At 51.8% G+C, this 20,234-nt stretch overlaps 1 protein-coding gene across 1 annotated transcript in view; it reads right to left on the bottom strand.

Annotated features, from left to right (window-relative positions):
- LOC102259938 (leukocyte immunoglobulin-like receptor subfamily A member 6) overlaps positions 1-19,872 on the bottom strand; it is a gene marked incomplete at its 3' end in the record, with an annotated part of 23,224 nt that extends 3,352 nt beyond the window's left edge. The window contains exons 1-9 of the mRNA XM_014547766.1: positions 19,819-19,872; positions 18,710-18,801; positions 16,883-16,886; positions 16,552-16,687; positions 16,346-16,381; positions 15,899-16,174; positions 15,451-15,753; positions 13,526-13,813; positions 13,362-13,372 (exon numbers count right to left, since the gene is read on the bottom strand). Of these exons, the coding sequence (XP_014403252.1) occupies positions 13,362-13,372; positions 13,526-13,813; positions 15,451-15,753; positions 15,899-16,174; positions 16,346-16,381; positions 16,552-16,687; positions 16,883-16,886; positions 18,710-18,801; positions 19,819-19,872 (1,200 nt within the window). The remainder of the gene's footprint in view (positions 1-13,361; positions 13,373-13,525; positions 13,814-15,450; positions 15,754-15,898; positions 16,175-16,345; positions 16,382-16,551; positions 16,688-16,882; positions 16,887-18,709; positions 18,802-19,818) is intronic.
- Positions 19,873-20,234: the final 362 nt, after the last annotated feature.

Here is a 20,234-nt window from a genome sequence, read left to right as displayed (position 1 = left end):
AATGTGGCTGTGAGTCCAGGGCCCAGGAGAGCCTGTGATCTCCTTCCTTAGTCAGAATGAACCTGTCAAATCCCTGCCCTGAGCCACACTGGAGGGTCACGTTCTGTCCTGAGGTCACGACAGGGCCGGGAAGGGCTGAGAGGCTGGGTTTGCTGTAGGATCCTAGGAGAGGAGGCAAGCAGCGTGTTAAATGGGGCTCACACCTCCCTCATGACCCCCAGGGCTGGGCTGTGAGAGGGAGACATCCTGAGAGCAGACCCCCTTCCTGAGGGGAGAGCCTGAGCCTGGGACCCCTGAGTTTCCTCTCACCGGTCAACACCAGCTCCAGGGGGTCACTGCGCCCTGACCAGCCAGTGGGGCTGATATATAAACAGCGATATATCCCAGCATCACGCTCTGCCATGTGTGTGATGGAGAAGTTGGCCTTATCCCTGGGGTCCTGTGGCTCCTGTCTTTTGTATGATGGTGGGCTTCCGTCTTTCTCCAGACGGTACTCCTTAGCCCCTGGGGTCCCCTGACACCAGATGGTCACGGAGCTCCCCCGGGAGATCACAGGGCCTGGCTCAGCCCAGAGGGTGGGCTTGTGGAGGGGCCCTGGAAGGAATCAGAGGCTGGGTCACAGGACATTCCCACCCCTGGTCCCAGCTCTCAGTCCCAGTTGCCCCTCCCGTCTCTCAGACAGATCTGTACTCCTCCCCCTGCTGCCTGGAGGGTGGCCCTTTTCCCCAGGGAGGAGTGGATCCTGGGACACCTGGGTGACTCACCTGCCTGCACTGGGGTCCTGAGGCCCACACTCAGCCCTGGAAGAGAGTCCCTGTGAGAGATTTGCCCTGAACCCTGAGCAGCACCCTCCTCCCCATGAGCCTCCTGAGTCCTGGGTCCTGCATGACCAGGGCTCCCCTCCCCCCTCCCACCTCACCGAGGCAGAGCAGGGCCCTGAGGGTGGCGGTCATGGCGTCTTCTTTCTGTGGCCTCAGCTGAGCAGATGGAGGAGGCCAAGGTTCTAGAAGGATAGAGGGACAGATGCAAGGGTGGTGGTCACTTGGAGGCTGATCCTCCCTGTCATGGGGCTCTGACGTTAGCAGCCTGCAGGCGAGGGCACACCCTCTCTAGCAGCCTGGCTCTCATTTCCATGGTGAAGCAGGAAATAAACTCACAGCCTCCTGAGACGCCCCTTGCAGGTGAGGTGACCCAGGGCACGTCCTTCCCTGTCAGAGCCTCCCCCACGGGGTCTCTTTCCTCCTCAGCCCGTCCATCACCACCTCCCTGTGGTCCTCACCATGGACAGTGCCACCCAGGCCTGGAGACGCCTCAGGAAGACATGGGTCCCTGTGGCCTGCAGAGCTCAGATCAGCAGGGACACACTCACCCTCCAACTGTGCAGCTCAGGGCGATGTCCCTGTGACAGTGAGCACAGAGGGGAAATGCAGGGAAATAAGGGAAGTAAACAGGTCCCTTCTGTGGCCCCAGAATCTGGGTTATCTTTCTATCACATGTTTGTTCATGAACTTCCCTTTTTCTCAGCCACAGACTCCAGCCCCTCCATCCTGGGAACAGCCTCAGGGTCACTTTGCCCCTCAGGGCCCCTCGTTCCTGGAGCAGAGCTGTCCCCCGGGGACCATGGCTTCTCCTAGACAGTAAGAAGCCATGATTTGGTGTAGAGCTTTGATTTGTTGAGAAAACCCCCTTTATTTAAATATTTGTATCCCACCTGCTTCCTGTGTGAACTGAGCAGTAATGTCTTAATCAAGTGTTTTCTTCCATTTTAAAAAAAATATATTTCATTGATTTTACAGAGAGCAAGGGAGAGGGATAGTTAGAAACATCGATGAGAGAGAAACATCGATTGGCTGCCTCCTGCACACTCCCTACTGGGGATGTGCCCACAACCAAGGTACATGCCTGTGACTGGAACCGAACCCAGGACCCTTCAATCCGCAGGCCGACACTCTATCCAATGAGCCAAACCATAGGGCCATTTTTTTCTTTTTTACAAGACAGCATCCACTGTAATTTACTTACTCTCCAATGTGTTTAAATCCTGGAGGGTTACAACAATACATGGATTCTGTGCCCAATGGTCTTAGCAGGACGGTTGCTCTGGAATTTAGCACGAATCATCCTCTGTCCCATGAGCATGGGTTCCCCCTCCCCAGGTGACTGTGGGTTTGTGCGCTTTGCCACCAGGAGTCACTGTGTTGCTCTTTGCTTTGTACACAGAGCACATCTCTTGCCCAGACAGAGTTCAGTTTCATCTCCCTCACACACCTTCAGGTTTCAGGGCAGCTGTGAGCTCCCTCTGTCCCCTGAGACCCCGCCTGCAACCCGCAGAGCTGGTCCGAACCACAGCTTCCACACATGTTTGTGCTCATAGCAGTCCTGCTTCCCCTGGGCCCCATGTCCAGCGGCAAGAGTGCCACTCACATACTTTTCTTCTTACTTTTTCCCCAACAAGTTTGAAAAATAAAAACAACTTTATTTATTTTAGAGAGGAAATGAGAGGGAGAGAGAGACAGAAACAACAATGATGAGAGAGAATCACTGATCGGCTGCCTCCTGCATGCTCCACACTGGGGATCGAGCCCACAACCCAGGCTCGTGCTCCGACTGGAAATTGAACCACAACCTCCTGGTTCATAGGTCAACGCTCAACCTCTGAGCCATCATGGCCAGGCTCTTCCATTTTTTAAAGTTTTCTGCATCTAGCCATAGGTTGAAACCATAAGTGTGCATTTTGACTAGAAACATCTCTCTCAGGCGATCGTTTCGCCTATGTCCAATGTCCTGGGATTGTTCAGAAGACCTCGCTGCATACTAGGTGGGCCTGGAGTTAATTGTGTGCGATGATTTAACTTTTCAGATGAACATTTGACTGGTTCCACAATGCTTCAGATTTTCTATTTATTCTAGAGGCCGTCTTGGAAAATAAATCCTCAGATCACACCGAGGTAGAGCATGGCCCTGAGGGTGGGGGTCATGGTGTCTCCTCCCTTGGTACCTGGCTGTGCAAATGAAAGAGACCAAGGTGCCATCAAAATGAACCCACACAGGTGTGGCAACGGGGATGCTGGCCCTCCCTGTCTCAGGGTTGTCACCTCAGCAACCCCACCGGAAGGGGAACATCCCCTCCCCAGATGTGTAGCTCTCATTTCCATGTTGGGTCAGCAAATAGACCCTCCTTAGATGCCCCTTGCAGGTGAGGTGACCCAGGGCACATCCTTCCCTGTCAGAGCCTCCCCAACGGGGTCTCCTTCCTCCTCAGCCCGTCCATCAGCACCTCCCTGTGGTCCTCACCATGGACAGTGCCACCGGGGCCCTGGAGACGCTTCAGGAAGACGTGGGTCCCTGTAGCCTGCAGAGCTCAGATCAGCAGGGACACACTCACCCTCCAACTGTGCAGCTCAGGGTGATGTCCCTGTGACAATGAGCTCAGAGGGAAATGCAGGGAAATAAAGGAAGGAAACAGGTCTCCCTCTCTGGACCCAGAGTGTGGTTCTCTTCCTATCCCAGCCCCTGGTCACTCCCCTTTCTTGCAACAGCATCCACCCCATCAGGGCGGGAACTCGCCTCTGAGTCCCTCCTCCCCTCAGTGCCTTGTTCCTCAGGAAGATCTCTCCTCCTCGTCCTGGGCCCCTGTCTTCACAGTCAGTGACAATAAGTGTGTTATTGCTCTGATTTGGGGAACAAAACTTATTCTTGTTTATTTAATTTTTATTTTAAAAATACATTTTTATGTATTTCAGAGAGGATGGGAGAGGGAGAGAGAGATAGATTTTTTTTATGGATTTCAGAGAGGAAGGGAGAGGGAGAGATAGAAACATCCATGATGAGAGAGAATCACTGACCAGCTGCCTCCTACACACCCCATAGAGGGAATTGAGCCGGAAATCTGGGCATGTGCCCTGACTGAGAATTGAAATTCAACCTCCTGGTTCATACATAGATTGACACTCAACCACTGAGCCACACCACCTGGGCTGATTCTTATTTAAATAGCCCTGCCTTGTCCATTAGGTGTGTGACTTGAGCATCAACGTACAATCTCTTGAGTCACAGTTTCCTCTCATGCAGCACATAGTCAAGAACCCAACCCCTTATAGTGGGTGTGGCGTTGGTGCCCCGGGGACCTGGAGGGAGCCATCCTGGTTTATTTCCATTACTGACTAAGCCCTGTGAGGTGAGCCATGAGCGGTGTTGTTCAGAACTCCACAAGAATTGGGTGGTTGCTATACCCACGTACAAATCCCCATCTGCTCCTGATGCTGAGAAAGGCTATGCACACTGTTCCTGAAACATGTGGCCATCCTCAATGCCCAAAAAGGGAAGTGGAAGTTCCCCAGATGAAGAGGGAAGCAGAACAGATAAAAGAGGCCAACGTTGCGTGGCTACAGTGCCTGGGCACAGCCAGAAGTCATCAGTGTGGAGCTTCCCACCTCTGTGTGGACAAGAGAGGGACCCAGGGTGGCCACACACAGGGAGGGTATCTGGACTCAGGGTGAAAGTTGGAACAGGGTTGTCTCTCCACATGCTTTGGATACGGGCACGGGGGTCTCTCTGCCCACAGACCCAGCCCATGGTCAGCACTGAGCCAAGTGCCCTGTTGTGTGTGTGTGTGTGTGTGTGTGTGTGTGAAAAGGATTCAATCGATTCTAGCCAGGGCGTGAGTGTCTGTCCAGGTGTGCGTGTGAGGCTCACCTTTGGTGTAGGCCCTGCTGGGCACAACAGTCAGATGCTAACTTAGGGAGAGAGGATGCCATGGGACAGGGCAGATCCCACTCCCCACCTCTTTGCATCCTGAACATCAGGAGAGCCCTGGGAGGGACTCTGTGTGGAGAAGCTGGTGTGTGGGAAGGGAGCGTCCAATAGGAATGGACATGATGGGAAATACCAGGGGGTGAGAGGAGGTAAGGTCTTGCCTCCCATGCACCCTCCCCTTCCTCCCTCCCCACCCCGCCCTCTAACTTAGGGAGAGAGGGTGCCACAGGGCAGGGCAGATCCAACTACCCACCTTTTTGCGTCCTGAACATCAGGACAGACCTGGGAGAGACTCTCTGTGGAGAAGCAGGTGTGTGGGAGGGGACCGTCCAATAGGAATGGACAGGAAAGGGAAATCCCAGGGGGTGAGAGGAGGGAAGGGCTTGCCTTCCATGCACCCTCCCCTTCCTTCCCGCCCCGCCCCTGCCTGCCTGTCCTTCCTTCCCCTCCCCTGCAGGATGGGGGCACCATGGCTGTGTCGGCCCAGCTCTCTTGGGCACAGTCTTCAAGTGGGACCCATTCATGTGGAAAATGCTGCAGACAGGGTGGTGCGGCCCATCCCTGAGGGTACTGGCTGCTGATGCTGCTGCTTTCCTGAACATGTCAGGCTCCCAGATCTGACAATGGGAAAGGTTTGGGATTTCGCTGACCCAGAAGGCAAAGTTGTTCTGAGCAAAGTGCAATTTTTCATGGCTTTGTACCTTGTGCATGTACCCAGAATGCATTGCAGGTGTCCTTGAGGAGCTTGAACCTGGCTGTTCCTCCAACAACACTTCACCACATCCATAGTGCCTTGCTGGACAGCGGGACCTTTGCAATGGGGTCCCATGGGCTGTAAAATCTGAAGACAAGGCCAGACATGGTGCCATTTTTGATTTTTTAAAGCCCCGTATGTGTATTTCTCTCTGTGATAAAGGGAAGCCAGTGTCAGTAATCTAGAAGCTGCCTGTGGCTGCCCTTGGAAGCCTTTGGGAGCTGAGTGGTGTTGGCCCTGGGGCAATGCTCATGGAGCTGAGTCTGCAGGTGCCATGTGCTTGGTAATGGGCACATTGGAGCAAGCACCTGAGCCCATGTCCTGCCCTCCAGCCTTGTGCCACCTGCTAAGAGGAAAACGTGGGTTGGATCCCCTGCAGAAAAAGCTAAAGAGGATGGCATCATCCTGGAAACTGATGAGGACACGGATGAGTTTGTGTCTGGATTGGAAGTTTGTGAGATCTTCCTGGAGACAGGGTTAGCTTCTACCTGACTAGCCTACCTATGGGTGCTATGTGACCCTGTGGGAAGCTTTCAAAGGATATGTTTGCTTTGTCTTTTCACCCAAACAATGAGATGATAATAAAGGGCATTGATCCTCCTCACATTTTTGATCCTGAGATGCTTCCACCACCAGAAACCTGCTAGATCCCCTGAACAATGACACCGTTGACCTAAAGAGGGACAAGAGTAATGTACAAGAGGATCTTAAGGAGAAGTGTTAACGTAAAAAAACCATTGAAACCTGTAAAGGTTTTTTTTGAGTTTATTTGAGCCAAATTGTCGACATAGGCCGGGAAACAGAACCTCAACGAATTGAGATAATGCTCCGCAGAATGGCGGGGTTACATCAATATTTATACATTGCAATCAAAGGAGGAATATGGGTGTGTTACATGAAATTCATTGGTGATAGATTAAGGAGGAGGGATAAAGCAAAGCAGGGGAAACACCTGGGATTGGATAAAAAGTAAAATGATGGACACACACTTAGGTGGGTGCAGGATCAATTACCATGATAATGAAGGAATTTGTGGTCTCTGTCCTGGTGCCCAGCACATCTTGTTGTGCCCCAGGGGCTTCAGAAAAATGGGAGTTTCAAGTTACCCAGACATTTCAAGGGTGTGTTATCATAGATGCAATAAGACAGATATGCTCATTTAAGGTAAAGGTTGACCTTGTCAGTGAAGATACTGGCCTAGGACGTAACTGCCCACCATAACTGCTTTTACGGTTTAGTTTCAGACCATCCTTTGTGGTTACTTTAGGTCTATGAGTTTGCAAGACTGCCATGCAGGCCTCCCCTGAGCTTGTCAGGTCAGCATGTGGCCCCTTTCGTCCACAGAAGGTACTCTATTTTAAAAAAGTTCTCAACTGAGGACATGCTTAGAAAAAGGGAGGAGAGAGGGAGACAGAGAAACATGGATGTGAAAGAGAAGAAACATGGATGTGAAAGAGAAGCATTGATCAGTTGCCTTATGCACGTACCCAGATCATGGATTGAACCTAAAACCCAGGTGTGTGTCCTGACCTGGAGTTGAACCATCAACCTTTCCATGCACAGGATAATGCTCAACCAACAGAGCCATTCCAGCTGGGCGAGAGATATACTTTTCAACAGAGAACGGTGAGGTTCAGGGTCTTCAGGCTGAATTTCAAAGGGCAAATGCTAATCTGCAACAACTACAGACCCAGACACAGCAAGGACAGGGTCTCCTTAATGGTCTCAATGAGCAGGAAGCCCAGCTGCAGGAGAAACTCATGGAAGTCAGCGGAAAATGCGCTGAGGAGGCCCAGCTGGTCACATCCCTGGAAGCTGAAGGAACTAGTCAAGACTTGCAGATCTCCACTTCTGAGGAAGAGCTGGCCAAGCTAGGGAAGAGGGGAGTGGCCTACAGCAAGGAACAGCAGGATTGGGGGGAGAGTGTGGAGTCAGCGAAGGACCAGATGGGACCTCTTCAGGGGCACCAGCAGGGTTCACAGCAGGAAATCAATTCATGCAAATGACACAGATGGAAATGAAAGAGCACAATTGGTGCAATCACTGATCCTCAGAGAGATGGAAATTGAAATGACAATGAGGTATCACCTCCCCTGCAGAATGGCACCATCAACCAATCAACAAAGGGAAAGTGTTGGTAAGGATTGGAGATGACGGAGTCCTAGTACATGGCTGGTGGGAATGCAGACTGGTGCAGCCACTGTGGAGAACAGTATGGAGTTTCCTCAAAAAATGAAAAATGGAACTGCCATTTGACTCAGTGATCCCACTTCTAGGAATATATCCTAAGGAACTCTAAAGACTAATCTGAAAGAACATATATACCCGTTTGTTCATAGCAGCACCGTTTACTAAGATCTGGAAACAGCCCAAGTGCCCTTCAGTAGATGAATGGATAAAAAATAGCTGTGGCCCTAACCGGTTTGGCTCAGTGGATAGAGCATCGGCCTGCGGACTCAAGGGTCCCAGGTTCAATTCTGGTCAAGGGCATGTACCATGGTTGCGGGCACATCCCCAGTGGGGAGTGTGCAGGAGGCAGCTGATAGATGTTTCTCTCTCATCAATGTTTCTAACTCTCTATCCCTGTCCCTTACTCTCTGTAAAAAAATCAATAAAATATATATTTAAAAAAATAGCTGTGGCAGATTTACATGATAGGATACTAGGCAGCAGTTAAAAAAGAAGGATCTCTTGCCCTTTGAGACAGCATGGAGGGACCTGGAGGCGAATAAGCCAGTCAGAGAAAGATAAGTATCACATGGTCTCACTCAGATACAGAATCTGATGAGCAAAATAAACTGATGAATAAAATAGATCCAGAGACATGGACGCATAGAACAGACCGATAACTCTCAGAGGGAAGCCTGGAGTGAGTGGATGGTTTGGGACAGAATTTATATGCATATATGAACAGCCCATAGATACAGACAATAGTGTGGTGAAGGCCTGGGAAGGGCAGGTGTAGAGTGGAGAGGGTCAGTGGAGAAAAAAGGGGACATCTGTAATACTTTCAACAATAAAGATACATTTTTTAAAAAGGAAATTGGAGCAGCAGCCCCACAGCATCCTTGTAAAAGGTGGTACAGATTATTGCAGCCTCAGCGCAGGCAGCAGAGAACCAGCCAACCGGCATGCACACCGAAGGCCAGAGCAGCCTGGAGTCTGAGCAAGAACTGCTCCTGACATGCTGCCTCCTGGTGTGACTGATGGGGAAGGAGTGGGGACTGATGGGAATGAAGGGATGGCTGATGGGAATGGAGGGGTGAATGATGGGAATGGAGTGATGCCTGATGGGAATGGAAGGACGGCTGATGGGAATGGAGTGATGGCTGATGGGAATAGAGTGGCGACCACAGCTGCCAATGAAAAATTTGTTCTGAATGTAACAGTGACAGACACTCTAAAGAAGATCCTTTGACTGTAGAATCAAGGTCACTGGCAGATCCAGGTGCAGATACAGACTTGGATTTGTCTCCAATTTGATTTTCTTGTTGGCAGTGATCCTTTCAAGGATGATCCTTTTGGGGAAATTGGTCTATTTGGAGGTGATTCTTCAAGGGGTCAGATCTATGTACATCTGACAGCTTTCTCAGGCGATCTTCTTCTAACGCTGTGGCCAGGTCTGGTGTTGAGCCTTTCAATGCAGCTGGCTTTAGCAGTGACCTTTTGTTAGAAACACTGGGGCACAGTGACCCTATTGCTCCTGGTGGATCGGATGTTTTGCAGCTACTGATTTGGATACAGACCCATTTACCAATATTAACAATGGTGGTAACTATTCCTATTGGAAATGCATGCATAACTTCTAAACTGATGTAAATGTACAAAACAAATAAATCTGAGTCAATTTAAAATCTATATCTATGTAATCTGATCTCATTGTTGTGTAGACTGAGTGAGTTAATAGAGGTAATACATTTAGAACAGTGCCTGTCACACCATAAGCACTCAAAAACATTAGTTGATGTTATCATGATTCTTAAAATCTTGTTATACCAAGGGGACCCATTCTTAAAAATAAATCATTACAATTAAAAAAGAAACTGTTCTGGAAATATTTTAAAAAGCTACTTAAAACGAACCTTATGCATTACTTGAATAAAATGATGGCAACAATTCAAATTTACTTATTTATTATCAAAATATTATGACGTCTGCCCAAGATAGCAGAGGAACTAAAGGAAGTACTGAAATCCTCCCACGGCCACAGTGAAATCACAACTAAACTACAGAGCAAGCAGCGTTCAGAATCACCTGGAATCTAGGTGAACAGAAGGTCCCAGGTAAGGATACAAAGAAGCCACATGGAGGTGGTAGGAGGGTGGAGATGTGCAATGGGCTGGACCACGTGGAGCAGGTATCAGGACTTTTTTTGTTTGTTTATGTTGTTCTTCTTGGTTTAAAAATAATCCCACAAGCCAGCCAGTGTTGCTCAGTGGTTGAACATCGACCTATGAACCATGAGGTCACTAGTTGGAATCCTGGTCAGGGCATATGCCTGGGTGTGGGCTCCATCCCCAAAAGGGGGCGTGCAGGAAGCAGCTGATGTTTTTCTCTCCTCAATGTTTCTATCTCTCTATCCCTCTCCCTTCTTCTCTCTCTAAAATCAATAAAAACGTAGTTAAAAAAGTAAAAATAAAATAAAGAAACAATCCCAAGGTTATGAAGATACCACATTGGGATGGATGTGGCCCAGCATGAAGGGGTGTATAGATGTGCACCCAAACCACCCATGTGGGACAGACCCTCACGTCATAGGGTGAGAAGAGAAGGGCAGTGAAGGAGACTAACTGGGGACAGGGACGGAGGGAGAGCACCCCAGCTGGATGGATGAGGTGTCCTCTACAGGGACATGGCCCATGTTCTTCTGGACCCAAACCTCACCTACCACCTCTCCTCCCCTGGACGTTCTCAGCAGACAGTTTCCCCAATTATGGTCCAGATTCTCTTTCAGCACCTTCTGGAGTCATCAGATGGGCTCTAAGGCTCCCCCACTCTGAATGGTGCATTGTTGCCTCTGTGTTCACATCCTGGCTGCATGGAGGGCCCTTCTGGTGTCGTTTCGAGCCAGAAATAGCAGCACCCCGAGCACCACCAGGACCAAGCCAGCCACGCCCAACCGGATGAGATTCTCCACTGTGTAGTCTTGGGGATGGGAAAAAAAGAATTGTTGGTAAAGAAGTCTTAGAGGTCAGGGCAGACCCAAACCTCCGGGATTCTGGTGACTTCCCTGGGCTCCCACCTCCCCTTCACATCAGCGTCCCAGTGATGTCTGAACCAGCACCTGCTCTGAGTCACCGTGTAAAAGCTGTCCCTGAGAACTGAGGATAAGAGAAGATATGATCAAAATTCAGAAATAACTAAGAGCTGGGTGTTCTGTGGTTCAGGCTGAGACTCAAGACCCCATGAGCTTATTCCCCTACAGCTGAGAGATCACACATTCTCAACAGCTGGGGACCCAGGGTCCATGGAGGAGGGTGTGGTGTCAGGGGCTCCTGAATCTCAGGAGCAGGAAGGGGTGAAAGTCTGGGCTGGGTCTCCTTCACCCCACCCCATCCAGGCCCCTCCTCTCTGGGTTCTGCATTTTCATTTTCACCTGGAATTATTCATGTATTGGTTCTTCTATTAACTCATTTATTTATTTATTAAATATATTTTATTGATTTCCGAGAGGACGGGGGAAGGAGACATAGAGAGAAACATCAGTGATGAGAGAGAATCATTGATTGGCTGCCTCCTGCACACCCCCTACAGGGGACTGAGCCTGCAACCTGGGCATGTGCCCTTGGCCAAAATCATACCTGGGACCCTTCAGTGCATAGGCTGACCCTCCATCGACTGAGCCAAGCCAGCTAGGGTTTAACTCATTTGTTAGACAATTATACAAATGAATACCTACAGTGGTGCATATCTTTACCAAATGAGAAATGTGGGCATATGGGTGCTAGCGGTGTGAGCATTTGCTTTATCTCAAAGTACAACAAAGGTCGTAACCAAAGACGTCCACATTTCTGGCTCAAATTTTAAGTTACAGAGAAAATCCCCCTAATTTCATTATTGAGTGTGCTCCCAAAGTGGAAATCATGTCAACCTGTGACCCCATTTTGCTATAATACCTGAGATACAACAAAATTATGACCTTTCCTCGTTACAGTGATCCATGCAATAACTCTATGTGTCAGCTCCACAGTTCAGAAATGCACATGGATGATCAGCGTCACTCAGTTGGGTTAATATCCAAATGGTGACACCAAGAAGCCTTTGTAATGTGTGTCATGTGGTTAAAAGTCAGAGAAGAGATAATTATGGGGGGATGTGCATCTGTCAGGCAAAGAGAACATTCCTAATACAACCTAATGAAACAGAAGAACGGATTGGAACAAATTGGCCAAAGGTGCTTTCACTATAAAATGCAAATTTGTAAGTGGATTTGCCTTGACATAACTTTGGGTGTTGAATGAAGCTGTTACCTTGAAGGGAAGCTGTGGCCCATTTTGGTCCGTCATTCCATCCTATGGGACGTGGAGTGAGAAAAATAGGTATGCCATTGGGAATAAAGAAGTGACATTCCCTTTGACTGCTGGGGATTATAATTTTATATCAGAGGGACCAACTGAAAAACAGTCCACAGGAGGCTATCAGGTTCTGATATAAGTATGTCCAAACAAAGAGCTTTCCTATGTGTACTCACTAGCATTTAGAAAATCTACAGGAATCACACCGCTTACTCACAAATTACTATGTTAGAGGTGCAATTCTCTAGTAAGTGGCTGTACATTTACTCAATTTACAAATAGTTAGCACGTGCTTCTAAGGTTCATTCATAAAGCTCATTTGAAAATGTATGTGAAAAGAAGACCTTGTATAAATAATAAGTAGTTCTCCATAACAAATGTCTGAATTTAATCTACTCCCAATGAAAACAGGAATAGAATGTTTATCTTTATATCTGGACTCCATATAATGTCAGTTAAATTGTGAGCTTATAGACTGAAGTGTTGCCTGAAGGTTCTCTAAAAAGAACCACAATAGACCTGTGTGCACAGAGACACTGAGCAGAGGGGAATGCACAGCGTCTGGGCAGGAGGCCCCAGGTCCCCATGAGGCCTGCAGGGTCCCTCCTTGTTCTCAGGTGAAGACTGAGGGCCTGGAGGCCTCCAGGTGAGCACAGGGGGCCGGGCAGTGTGGTGCCCACAGACAGGATGCTTTTCTCTACAGGGGAGTGTCCAGTGGGGGCTGGGACTACAGGCACCCAGATTCTGAGATGAAGACATCAGCAGGTGAGTGGTGGTGATGGGGGGGGGGTCTGTGTTCTCTGCTCAGTCTAATCATATTCCTGTTCATTTCACTCACATCTCACTCGCCCTCCCTACCCTTCATCTATGCTAAGGTTCAGAAATGGGGTTCAGGATTGGGAGATCCTGTCTGTCTCTACTCTCTCATGGGCTGGATTCTGCTCTGTGGAACCTCCTCCACCTCCTTGTTTATTACTGTCACCCACACTCCTAGGGACAGGGCCCTGGCTAACTGAGGCACAGAAAGGACAGGGTCAGGGCTCCTCACCTGAGACCACCAGCTGCAGGGGGTCACTGGGCTGTGAGAGCAGGTAGGGGGAGGTGCTGTTTGAGCCATAGCACCTGTAGGTCCCCTGGTGGCCTGAGGTCACAGGACTGAGGGTGAAGTTGGCCTGAGAGGGTGCAGACGTGTCCTGCAGACGGAGGTGCTGGGGAGGGTCCAATGACCCCTCCCTGTGCAGGTGGAAGGTGTCAAACCAGATCTCAGCCTCACACTGCAGGGTCAGGGTCGCTCCCCAGGGCACTGAGGGTCCCGGCTGGGCTGAGAGGGAGGGTGCACCACCCACTCCTGAGGGAGGAGAAAGGGTCTGTGTTAAAGGGACTGTCACCCTCACACCCCAGGTGTGTTGTGTGAGGGGTGAGGTCCCCTGAGGCCACACTTTATTCCCTCTGCCTGTGACCTGGAGCCCACAGTGGGTAGGGGACCAGGTGTCCCCCTTACCTGTCACCACCAGGAGCAGGGGGTCACTCCGCTCTGAGAGTATGTCCCCAGTGGTGTAATATGCACACTGGTACATCCCTGCGTAGTGTGAGGTCGTGGCTCCAATGAGGAAACTGGCCTTGTTGCTGGAGTTGTGTGGGATCCTGGTTTTCCAGGGCTCAGAACCCCTCTCTTTATACAGAAGGTAGGCACTAGCCTGCAGAGACCCCTGACACCAGATGGTCACAGAGCTCCCATTGGTGATGATGGGGCCTGGGTCAGCCCAGATGGAGGGTTTGGAGACGTCTGCTGGAACGGAATCAGACATGAAAGGTCCTGGGGAGCCCTCATGCCCTCATGACGTCATGAATGAGACAGTGCTGTCATTTAATGAGCACCTATTGTGTGCGAGGTATATGGTGGGGTTGCCACTCACCTCATAGCAGTCATACAGCAGGACTGCTGACCCCACCCCCCACTTCACTGAGGCTCAGAGAGTTTAATCGCGTGCCCCAGGTCACCCAGCCTGGATATGGCAGGACTGGGACTGGAAACCAGGACTGTGAGTTCCCCGTGCTTTCCTCACGCTGCTCCCCAGGGAGACACTAGCTTTGTGCTCTGGGCTCCTCCTCTGCAGGCGCCAGTCCACGTCTCATCTGGAGTGAGGGTCCTTCCTCATTACCCACCCCCAGCACAGCAGGGACAGGGAGGGGCAGGGTGAGGGGTGGACTCTGACTCTTTCCTGGATGCCTCTCCCCCCTGCAGGGGCCTGTCCACGTCTCCTCTGGAGCTGAGGATCCTTCCTCATTACCCACCCCCAGCACAGCAGGGACAGGAGGAGCAGGGTGAGGTGTGGACTCTGAGTCTCTCCTGGGTCCATCCCCACCCTGCAGGCCCTGATGCCCCCTTGGGAAGGTCAGGCTGGGCTGGGGCTCTGCCTTCCTGAGCTCTGTGAGGCCCTTATGTCACCTCATCTCCCAGCAGCCTGTGAGCAGGATGGGACCAGGGATGAGCAGACAGGAACCCAACACTCAGAGGAGAGAAGGGACCGCCCAGCCCCGCAGCAGGAGCAGCAGAACCAGGAGCTGAATCAGGGCTCATCCACCCTGTTCCCTCCTCTGAGCTGAACCTGAGCTGAGGGGTAGGACTGGGCGCCCGGACCCTTGTCCTGCCTGTCCCTCCCTGTACCGTGTCACCACCATAGAGACAGGGGGGACAGGTCTCATAACATCACGCCTTGAGGGCTTCCCTGTGAGGCCCCTCTCCCAGGAGGTCAGGGCCAGAGCCCACAGAAAATCTGAGCTCTGGACAAGGATTCTTTCCTTTCAAACTTAGAGACACTGAGGCCCAGACACGGAAGGGCATGTCCAAGTGAGACTTTAGAGGGGCCTGAACTGCCACATGGCTCAGCCCCTGTCCCCATGGATACACCCACCAGCTTCCACAGAAACCCCCACTTCCCCTCTGTGGGCCTGACTCCCAGGATGGGGGAGACCGAGCCTCAGAACCCCAGGGGCACCTTGGTTCCCTGAAATCTGTCCCAGCTCCTAGAAGCCTTAGGACACAGCCTGTCCTTAGCGCATGGGCAGAATTAGGTCCTCAGGCTCAGAACTTCCCAGGGGAGCTGTCTCCCTCTGAACAAAGAGGACTCCGTGGGAGGGGTGCTGGGTCCCAGGGGGCCTGGGAAGGACAGGAAGAGGGGGAGAGTCTGGGACTGACCCTGGAGCCCCCCCTCAGACAGAGTCCTCACTAAGTCCCTCCCACTGCCCACCTGGCACCTTCTGGGCCAGGTGAGGGGGAGGGGTGCGGAGGGGACAGGGGTTGTCTGAGGGACAGATCTCCTCTGGATGACCATCCCTAGAGCCCCCCTCCCTTTCAGCCCATAATCCTTCTGGGGACAGGACCCTGAGCTGACAGCTCAGCAGAGAGGGTCAGGGGCTGCTCACCTGGGACCAGGAGCTCCAGGGACTCACTGGGTTTTGAACACACCTGGGGGCTGTTCCTGTAACAGCCATAGCATCTGAATGTCCCCCTGTGGCCGGCGGTCACAGGGCCCACAGGGAACAGAGCCTGGGACCGCCAACTAAGCTGTGGCTGTGAGTCCCGGGTCCAGGAGAGCCTGTGATCTCCTTCCTTAGTCAGAATGTACCTGTCATATCCCTGCCATGAGCCACACTGGAGGGTCACATTCCCTCCTGAGGGCACGACAGGGCTGGGCAGGGCTGAGAGGCTGGGTTTGCTGTAGGATCCTAGGAGAGGAGGAGGTAGCGTGTTAAATGGGCTCACATCTCCCTCACGTCCCCCAGGGCTGGGCTGTGAGAGGGAGACACCCTGAGAGCAGACCCCCTTCCTGAGGGCAGAGCCTGAGCCTGGGACCCCTGAGTGTCCTCTCACCTGTCACCACCAGCTCCAGGGGGTCACTGGGCTCTGACCAGCCAGCAGGGCTGAGATAGTAACAGCGATATCTCCCTGCATCACGTTCTGTCATGTGTGTGATGGAGAACTTGGCCTTTACCCCGGGCTCCTGTATTTTCCATGGTGCTGGGCTTCCCTCTTTCTCCAGACGGCACTCCTCAGCCCCTGGGGTTCCCTGACACCAGATGGTCACGGGGCTCTCCCAGGGGATCACAGGGTCTGGCTCAGCCCAGAGGGTGGGTTTGGGGAGGGGCCCTGGAATGAATCAGAGGCTTGGTCACAGGACATTCCCACCACCTGGCCCCAGGTGTCAGTCCCAGATGCCCCCCATCTCTCAGACAGATATGCACCCCTTTCCCTGCGGCCTGTGGTGTGGCCATTGTTGCCAGTGAGGAGTGGGACCTGGGAACCTGGGGACAGACTCACCTGCCTGCACTGGGGTCCTGAGGCCCACACTCAGCCCTGGAAGAGAGTACCTGTGAGAGATTTGCCCTGAAAGGCCCACACTCAGCCCTGGAAGAGAGTCCCTGTGAGAGATTTGCCCTGAACCCTGAACAGCACCCTCCTCCCCATGAGCCTCCTGAGTCCTGGGATCCTGATAGACCAGGGCTCCCCTCCCCCTCCCATCTCACCGAGGTAGAGCAGGGCTGTGAGGGTGGAGGTCATAGTGTCTTCTCCCTGTGGCCTCAGCTGAGCAGACGGAGGAGGCCACGGAGCCAGCAGGATGGACAGAGAGATGCACGGGTGGTGGTCACTTGGAGGCAGATCCTTCCCATCAAAGGGTTGTTATGTCAGCAGCCTATAGGGGAGGGCACAGCCTGGCTCTCATTTTCATGGTGAAGCAGGAAATAGACCTGGAGCCTCCTGGGACGCCCCTTGCAGGTGAGATGACCCAGGGCACGTCCTTCCCTGTGAGAACCTCCCCCACGGGGTCTCCTTCCTCCTCAGCCTGTCCATCAGCACCTCCCTGTGGTCCTCACCATGGACTGTGCCACTGGGGCCCTGGAGACGCTTCAGGAAGACATGGGTCCCTGTGGTCTGCAGAGCTCAAATCAGCAGGGACAGGCTCACCCTCTCACTGCGCAGCTCAGGGCGTTGTCCCTGTGACAATGAGCACAGAGGGGAATGCAGGGAAATAAAGGAAGGAAACAGGTCCCTTCTATGAACCTAGAGTTATCTTTCTTAGAGTTATCTGGGTTATCTTTCTATCACAAGTTTCTTCATGAACTTCTCTTTTTCTCAGCCACAGCCTCCAACCCCTCCTTCTTGGGAACAGGCCTCAGGGTCATTTTCCCCCTCAGGGTCCCCCGTTCCTCGGGAAGACCTGTCCCCCATGGCTTGTCCTAGCCAATAGGAAGTTGTCATTTGGCCTAGAGCGTTGATTTGTTGAGAAAAACCCCCTTTATTTAAATTCTTGTGTCCCACCTGCTACTGTGTGAACTGAGCAGTAATGTCTTGATCAGGTGTTCTCTTCCTTTTTTTTTTTCCATGAGAACACCCAGTGTAATTTATTTTATTTTCTCTTCAATGAGTTTAACTTCTGGAGGGTTACAGCAATACACAGATTCAGTGCCCAATGGTCTTAGCAGGACAGTTTCTCTGGAATTTGGCATGAACCATCCACTGTCTCCATGAGCAGGAGTTCGCTCTGCCCAGGTGACTGCGGGTTTGTGCGCTTTGCCACCAGGAGTCCCTGTGCTGCTCTTTCTTTTGTACATGGAGCCCATCTCTTGCCCAGACAGAGTTCAGTTTCATCTCCTGCACACACACCTTCAGCTTTAAGGGCAGCTGTGAGCTCCCTGTGCCCCCTGAGACCCCGCCTGCAACCGGCTGAGCTGGTCTGAACCACAGCTTCCACACATATTAGTGCTCATAGGAGTCCTGCTCCCAGCAGGCCCCACGGCCAGCAGCGGGAGCGTCACTCAAATACTTTTCTTCTTCCTTTTTCCCCATTAAGTTTGAAAAACACACACAGTTTAATTATTTCAGAGAGGAAATGAGAGGGAGAGAGAGACAGAAACATCAATGATGAGAGACAATCACTGATCGGCTGCCTCCTGCATGCATCACACTGGGGATGGAGCCCCCATCCAAGGCATGTGCTCAGATTGGGAGTTGAATCATGACCCCCTGGTTAATAGGTCGATGCTCAACCTCTGAGCCATCATGACAGGCTCTTATTCCAGTTTTAAAAGCTTGTTGTGTGGATTTTGACAAGAAACATCCCTCTCAGACGTATGTCTCGCCTCTCTAAATGCGTTTGCTCTGCCACAGTGTCTATGACACTGGTGTCCAATGTCCCAGGATTGTTCAGAAGACCTGGCTGCGCACTGGGTGGGCCTGTAGTTCCTTGTGTGCGATGATTTCACTTTTCAGATGACATTTTGACTCGTTCCACAATGCTTCAGATTTTCTATTTATTCTAGTGGCCGTCTTGAAAAATAAATCCTCACATCGCACCAAGGCAGAGTATGGCCCTGAGGGTGAGGGTCATGGTGTCTCCTTCCTTGCTACCTGGCTGTGCAGATGGAGGAGACAAAGGTGCCATCAAAATGGACCCACACAGGTGTGGCCACTGGGAAGCTGGCCCCCCTGTCTCAGGGCTGTCACCTCAGCAGCCCCACAGGAATGGGAACAGTGTCTCCCAGATGTTTAGCTCTCATTTCCATCATGGATCAGGGAATAGACCGTCATGAGACGCCTTTGCAGGTAGGAGACCCTGTCAGAGCCTCCCCCACGGGGTCTCCTTCCTCCTCAGCCCATCCATCAGCACATCCCTGGGGTCCTCACCATGGACAGTGCCACCCGGGCCCTGGAGATGCTTCAGGAAGATGTGGGTCTCTGTGGACTTCAGAGCTCAGATCAGCAGGGTCACGCTCAGCCTCTCACTGTGCAGCTCAGGGCGATGTCCCTGTGAGAATGAGCACAGAGGCAAATGCAGGGAAATAAAGGAAGGAAACGGGTCTCCCCCTCTGGCCCCAGAGTGTGGTTCTCTTCCTATCCCAGCCCCTGGTCACTCCCCTTTCTTGCAACAGCATCCACCCCATCAGGGCGGGAACTCACCTCTGAGTCCTTCCTCCCCTCAGTGCCTTGTTCTTCAGGAAGATCTCCCCTCCTCTTCCTGGGCCCCTGTCTTCACAGACAGTGACAATAAGTGTGTTATTGCTCCGATTTGGGGAACTAATCGAATTCTTATTTATTTTTATTTTCAATATATATTTTTATTGATTACAGAGAGAAAGGGAGAGGTAGAGAGAGATATAAACATCCGTGATGAGAGAACAACTGACCGGCTGCTTCCTGCATGCTGCACATGGGGGATTGAGCCCGGTGCCCTCACAGAGAATCAAACCTCGACCTTCTGGTTCATAGATTAATGCGCAAACCCTGAGCCATGCCGGCTGGGCTGATTCTTATTTCAATAGTCTTCCCTTGTCCATTACGTATTTTACCTTCACCTTCAACGTACAATCTCTTGAGTCTCAGTTTCCTCTCATGCAGCACATTGTCAAGAACCCAACTCCTTAGAGTGGTTGTGGGGTCGGTGCCGCGGGGATCTGGAGGGAGCCATCCTGGTTTATTTCCACACCTGACTAAGCCCTGTGAGGTGAGCCCTGAGCGGTGTTGTTCAGAACTCCGAAAGAATTGGATGGTTGCTATACCCACGTACAAATCCCATCTGCTCCTGATACTGAGAAAGGCTATGTACACTGTTTCTGAAACATGAGGCCATCAACAGTGCCCAAAAAGGGAAGTGCAAGTTCCCCAAAAGTAGTGGGCAGCAGAATATACAATGGGGCCATCCTTGAGTGGCCTGTGCCTGGGTGCAGCCAGAAGTCATCAGTGTGGAGTTTCCTACCTCGATGTGGCCAAGAGAGGGACCCAGGGTGGCCACTCACAGGAAGGGCATCTGGACTCAAGGTGAAATTTGGAGCAGGTCTGCCCATCGACATGCTTTGGATACGGGCACTGGGGTCTCTCTACCCAAGAACCCAGCCCATGGTCAGCACTGAGCCACACCCCCTGTGTGTGAGTGAAACGGATTCAATGCATTCTAGCCGGGCATGGGCGTCTGTCCAGGTGTGAGTGTGAGGCTCACCTTGGCGTGGGCCCTGCTGGGCACATCACAGTCAGATGCTAACTTAGGGAGAGAGGGTGCCACAGGGCAGGGCAGATCCAACTACCCACCTTTTTGCGTCCTGAACATCAGGACAGACCTGGGAGAGACTCTCTGTGGAGAAGCAGGTGTGTGGGAGGGGACCGTCCAATAGGAATGGACAGGAAAGGGAAATCCCAGGGGGTGAGAGGAGGGAAG

Source organism: Myotis brandtii, unplaced genomic scaffold, assembly GCF_000412655.1.
Source record: "Myotis brandtii unplaced genomic scaffold, ASM41265v1 scaffold1133, whole genome shotgun sequence".
Classification (NCBI taxonomy): domain Eukaryota; kingdom Metazoa; phylum Chordata; class Mammalia; order Chiroptera; family Vespertilionidae; genus Myotis; species Myotis brandtii.
This window is presented reverse-complemented; position numbering and strand designations above follow the sequence as displayed.